This window comes from Rhododendron vialii, chromosome 2a, assembly GCF_030253575.1.
Source record: "Rhododendron vialii isolate Sample 1 chromosome 2a, ASM3025357v1".
Taxonomy (NCBI): Eukaryota; Viridiplantae; Streptophyta; class Magnoliopsida; order Ericales; family Ericaceae; genus Rhododendron; species Rhododendron vialii.
This window is the reverse complement of record NC_080558.1, coordinates 11,735,295-11,741,649: the sequence shown is the minus strand read 5'-3', so window position 1 is coordinate 11,741,649 and position 6,355 is coordinate 11,735,295. Positions and strand designations below refer to the sequence as shown.

General features: G+C 38.9%; 1 protein-coding gene and 1 non-coding gene across 2 annotated transcripts; both read left to right on the top strand.

Moving 5' to 3' along the window:
- Positions 1-1,288: 1,288 nt before the first annotated feature.
- Positions 1,289-2,560, top strand: LOC131316429 (uncharacterized). Its single transcript, XM_058345789.1, has 2 exons — positions 1,289-2,096; positions 2,417-2,560. The coding sequence occupies exons 1-2, from the start codon at positions 1,292-1,294 to the stop codon at positions 2,452-2,454; spliced, it is 843 nt and encodes a 280-aa protein (XP_058201772.1). The 5' UTR covers positions 1,289-1,291; the 3' UTR covers positions 2,455-2,560.
- A 3,056-nt stretch (positions 2,561-5,616) lies between these two features.
- LOC131318255 (small nucleolar RNA snoR100) lies at positions 5,617-5,724 on the top strand. The gene has a single exon (XR_009197584.1). It is a non-coding gene; the product is annotated as a small nucleolar RNA snoR100 (small nucleolar RNA).
- The last annotated feature ends 631 nt before the right edge of the window (positions 5,725-6,355 follow it).

Below are 6,355 nucleotides of genomic sequence, written 5' to 3'. Positions count from 1 at the left end.
TTTTGAATATTTTCCAAAATATTAGTGTAAAAGTCATAATTTTTTACTTTTTCGATTTCTCTTATCGAAACAAATCAATATCTCATAAAATTTGGCACAAAGCTAACAAATGCGAAAAGAATTAGAATAAAGATAAAACCACTGTTGACTGGTTCAGAACTTATCAATCAGTGGAAACATAGCCTATAAGTCCCTGATTAGTACGTAGGAGCAAATCCCTGTGAATTCTGATATGATTAAACAAGTATAGGGCCTAGGGGACAGGTGGAAGCCTCTTGAGGCATATGAAGGAATATTCCTTATTCTTATGATAGACTCTAGTGAAACCATATTTACAGCGATGTGGTTCGTGATTGGAAGGGAAGTTCCCGAAACAGTTCCCATCAACAAAATGGGCCCGGAAAATGATGTCTGGGGCAAACCTGGGGGCAGCCATGTTAGAATTGAACAGAGCTGAAGAAGCTCCCTTTCGTGGAGAGCTCTCCTCAGGTATCATTTGCATGCAGGAAGGAAAATTAAAACAAGGAAGCAACTAGACTGAAAATATATACTAATAGGGGCTTAATTCCAATCTACAAGACATACATCAGTCAATTTCTTAGGAAGATGGATATCCTGCCAAAAGTTCGCAAAGAGTGTAGAAACTAGTATTGGGGTCTTATTGTATTTACTGTATTCCTTATTGTATTTACTGTATTCCTGTAGTCTTATTGTATTTATTGTATTCTTGTAGGGTCTTTATGTTATTGTACAAATCGTTAACCCTAATATAAATACCGTAGCTTTACTGGGTGGCTGTATTCGATACACCCATTACGTTTCTTTCACAGCTTTTTCTCATCCTACGTCATGTCTTCTATTGTGCTGTGAACGACTTTACATGGTATCAAAGCCAGCGCAAATGTATCAGTTCGTTTGAAGGGTTTGTTCTTAATTGAGTTTTGATCTCAAGTAAGGCTCGTGTTCTATTCGCTTTTATCCTTAATTTGTTTCAGAACTTTTGCGTTCTGATTTTGGTTGCTTCCGTATCGATATCTTCTCCTTTACATAATCTGAGATTTTGAATGGCATCTGATAAAGGAGAAATCCTGGCAGTAAAGTTAGATGGGAAGAACTATTCTGTTTGGCGATTCCACTTTCAGTTCTTTGTTGAAGGGAAAGGTTTATGGGGTTTCGTTGATGGATCAGAAATCCCACCTGATGCATCTAAAGCTAAAGATGAGGCAGCTAAAGCAGTGGCGATACAGGCGGCGGCTCAGTGGGCTATGTGAATACCAATATTGGGATTCCAATGCGAGGACTTCGAACAGCGAAAGAGATGTGGGATTATCTAGAGAAAGTCTACCAACAATCAAACCTCGCACGTAAGTTTCAGATCGAGTATGATATGTTTAGCTATGAACAAGGTGAGAAAACTATACAGGAATTTTATGCTGGTTTCATGGACTTGTGGTCTGAATATGAGTTTGTCAACATGGGCAATATGACCACAGCTTGTTGTATTCAAAATCTGAAGACCATTTATGATGAAAGGAAAGTGATGCAATTCTTGATGAAATTGCGGTCAGATTATGAAAATATCCGGGGTAATATTTTAAACCGTGGTACACTACCAACCATGGATATGGTTTTAGGGGAACTTCTTCGAGAGGAGACAAGAATAGCAACACAAGCCATTCTAAAAGGGAAAAGGACTGTTGAGTCAGTTTTTGTTGCAAAACAAGGCTTCGGAAAACCGTTTCAAAGGGATTTGTCCAAAACTCAGTGTTTTGAATGCAAGGAGTTTGGCCATGTGGTATCGCACTGTAAAAAGAAGAATGTATGTGTTTATTGTAAACAGCCTGGGCATATTATAACTGAGTGTGTTGAAGTTCAACAGAAAGGGGGCAAATATTTCAACCGAAAGAAATCTAATCACCAAGCTTATCATGTTGCTGGTGTTACATCTGATGGGTGCAATACTGATGTGAAACTGGGCATGGCTTTTCCCACAGGCTTGCAGAATGGGGCACCGATTAATGATGACATTCGAAATTTGGTACAAAGCTCTGTTTCTTCCTCTATTTCCTCTGCTTTCTCAGCCATTGGCTTGTCTGGTAAGAACTCTCACCTCTCTCCCATAATAAATCCTCTTTGGATAATTGACTCGGGTGCATCCAACCATATGACTGGCATACACACAAGTCCATCTTCCACCAAACCTTATACTGGAAACACACATATCCTTGCAGCAAATGGCGAAAAGTTGGACATTATTGGGACTAATAATCTCTCCATGTCTGTTACTCCTAATTCTTCCCTTCGTTTACCAAATGTTTTCCTAGTTCCTAAGCTCACTTCTAATCTCATTTCTGTGGGTCAACTTGTTGATGATGATAACATCGTTTCTTTTTCTCGTGATGGATGTCTTATACAGGACCGTCGCACTGGGATGGTGAAGGGGAAGGGTCGTAGAATTGGTCGACTATTTGCTCTGGAGTTTGAGAGGCCGAATTGTGATACTTGCCTATTTACTCATTCAGATTCAGATTTTTCTATTTCAAATAAACTTTGGCATATGTGGCACCGTAGACTTGGGCATCCAAATGCCAAAAAGCTAGATACTTTATTTTGTTCGGGTTCTTTGAAAGACAAAATTTCTTCCTTGAGTAGTATTAATAAATCTTGCATTAGTTGCTGTTTGAGTAAAAGCGTACATTTGCCTTTTCCAGTTCATAGTAATGTTAAAACTTCGCCGTTCGACTTGATTCATAGTGATGTTTGGAGTCCTTCTCCGGTTCTATCTAGATTGGGGTACAGATACTTTGTTTTGTTCATTGATGATTGTACTCGGTATACTTGGATTTACTTTATGCGTCATAAGTCTGAAGTATTCTCCCATTTCAAAACATTCTTATCCATGTGCCGGACTCAATTTGATACGACGGTGAAATATTATCATCCGACCAATCGGAAGATAAAAATTCTGCGTTCGAATTCAGGGGGAGAATACATGTTAACGGCGTTTCAAAATTTTTTGAAAACTGAGGGGATACAATCACAGCGAACTTGCCCCGATACCCCTAAACAAAATGGTGTTTCAGAAAGGAAAAACCGTCATATTTTAGATGTTGCGAGGACCCTGATCTCTGATTCCAACATACCTTCTACGTTTTGGGTCGAGGCTGTGTCAACAGCTGTATATCTAATCAATCGTCTTCCATCCTCGGTTTTGAAGGATATAACTCCCTATTCCTCTTTGTTTCGTAGTGTTCCTGACTATTCGCGATTACATGTATTTGGTTGTGTGTGTTTTGTTCATCTTCCAGCTCATGAAAGAACGAAAATATCTAAACAAGCTGCCATGTGTGTTTTTGTCGGATATAGTCCTGACCAAAAGGGTTTCCAATGTTATGATCCTCAACTTCGTCGCATCCGTGTCTCTCGTCATGTCATTTTTTTAGAAAGCATTTCATACTATGTTTCTATTGCTCGATCCTCTGAATCGTCTCTCCCTATACTACCCTATTTTTCAGATCCTTGTGAGGATCCCATTTCAAGTTCTACTGCTGCCACAAAGCAGTTGGTTTACCAACGTCAGAGCAAACAAGGTCAGCCTACCGCAACTTCCCTTCACCAACCGGAGCAAGGTCAGTCTTCTCCTTCCGAACCTGTAAGCTCTCCTCTCCATTCCTCTACTTTGGTTGAGCCCATTCCTTCTGAACCAGTTGTCTCTTTGCGACGGTCGACTCGTTCCACTCGTCCCCCGGACCGCCTCACTCTCCTTGCACATCACTCATTGTTTACTTCTTTGGATTCTATTGATATTCCTTCTTCTTACCAGCACGCAGTTAACGAACCTTGTTGGAAAGAAGCGATGGATGCAGAGCTAAGTGCTTTACTTGAGAATGACACATGGGATATGGTCCCTTCCCCTCCTAACACTTCTATTATTGGCAGTAAGTGGGTTTTTTCTGTTAAGCTAAATTCTGATGGTAGCATTGAAAGATACAAGGCTAGACTTGTTGCACAGGGTTATAAACAGGAGTATGGTATCGATACACCCATTACGTTTCTTTCACAGCTTTTTCTCATCCTACGTCATGTCTTCTATTGTGCTGTGAACGACTTTACAAAGAGTACCACAAAGGGAGCTTCTTCATGTTAAGTTTCCAGAAAAAAGGGCAGAGGCAACACACTGCATGCCTTGTGACTTCTCATGTTAAGTTTCCAAAAAACAGGCAAGAGGCATTTCCTTCACGCTCTACCCTGCTCCGGCTTCGTGCATTTTATCCAAATTTGCTAATCTCAAGAAATAAAATAATGTTAAGAACTTGTAGTCTACATTGTAGATGGATCTAAGACAACAGAATAAGAATTATCTAAAATCTTGCAGACATTTACCTTAACTTGTCCGTGAGCCTCGATTTCTCATCCTTCGGCCTCTCACACACCCTCCTTTCTTAGCCAAAAGAATATAATTTAACTCTAAAAGAGTTTATTTTACTATTATCATTGAGCTAACATTGAACTGGACATTTCAACAATATGAGAAGGTCCCAACTATACAATCCACAAACAACATAATAAGCCCCAACATTCATTAATACAACTCTAAATAAAGGGAGAAAATTGAAATTTGTTGCCAGGTCTTTTCCATCTAAATATTGTTGTTTCACTCAAATATTCGTTGCTAATGCATTAATGCCTCTCATTATTATCTGGCACCAATTATATTTTGGTCAATAAGGCGTTTACAGCACAGAGAGTTTATAAATAAACAGCAAAATTTCTTAAAAATTCGAAGCTCAGCTCCCTAGTCCCATCTCATTTTTCCAAATCAATTAACCAGACGAAATCAGATATCATAACTACAAATATTTCTGTATTATTATAATTCTTTTTTGGAGGAAAATACAAGAGAAAACCTAGAGATGCAAATTGCCCAGTTGATGAAGATTTAAGAGGCGGCTAATTCCCTTCGCTTCCCGTGTGTTTCCTCCTTCCTCAAAATCAATCATGCAGGTGTGTGTTGTGTATGTGCTCATTAGTCAGATGCTCTTGACCATGAACAATGGCGGATCCACACTAGGACCGCCGTGGGCACAGGTCCACACTGTTTTTCTTTTTTTTTAAGTTTTAGTTTTAGTTCTTTCTCTCTTTTTGTTTTTCTGAAAATTGTAGTTTTAGTTTTATCAGAATCAAACAGTTATCAAGTCATTCCCCGCTTTCTATATAGTTCATCAACCAATTAGTTCGCACATAATGAAGATATCTTGCTCAATAGCTGAAAATTGGTAGTTTTCGTCTCATTACGTTCTTGTAATGATGCAAAAACATGGCCCACATAATGAATGTTTCTAATTATTAAAGTAGAAATCCGGTATGAGCTCTTGACCCAGTATGTGCAATGAAAATTGTTCACCATTGTTTAGGTGGGTAAACAAAATAGTACTCCAAAACCTAAGAGCTTATTCATTTCTCATGATGTAACAATTAACACGCGCACAAGCCACCGTTGATCGCCAACAACCATCAAGTTGTAGGACAGTGGGATGTTGGAGGTTGGAGGTCCTCAGAGTTTTTGTTTTTATAGTGCCCCCAATGATGCCTAATCCTGGCTGCGCCACTGACCATGAATGAAGGAAGCGTGGTAATTAGCACAAAAATTGATTTGGATCTCTAGGCCTGCCCTCTCTGATGCCTTCCGGCTTTGATTTAGGGGCATGATTCTGCAACAAAACGTCCTTGCAACTCCTCGGTTCTTGAAGGTTTAGGGGAATCACTGTTTCAAAGAGTCACTTTGTACATATATTAAAAAAAGTTAGGTCGGTCTTCAATCATCCCCGCCCATACCCCTAATGATTGGGAACTAAATGGATTATGTTATTGTTCTTGTTGAGGTGTGTGTTGTTTGTGGGGTTAGGGTTTTCAAGGCCTTTACTTAATATGATTATGAAAAAGAACCCAATAACCGATAAAACTCCGAAATTACAGATCAAGCCAAAAATTGTCAATAGAACAACCTAACTAATCCAGTCAAAGATTTAATTCACAAACGAAAATACTGAATATCGTTGCTAGAAATTTTCCTTCTAAGTTCAAACTATTGTTGTTTCCCTTAAAAATTCGTTGCTAATGTTTTAAAGCTTCATTATCTTCTGGCATTAATTCTATTTTGGTATTTACCGTGTAAGCGTGCGTACCAAACTGCTTTTGAGTAAAATTACCCTTTTTTAATGGGTTGTGTGACGGTGTCTGGGATATGGTGTACACGTTCTACGAAACAGAGTATTGCCCAAGTTTATTTCCCCTAAATACCATTTGAAGTTTTCATAAGCGAAGCCGGTTTACTGAAATTTTCTTTGATAACGTC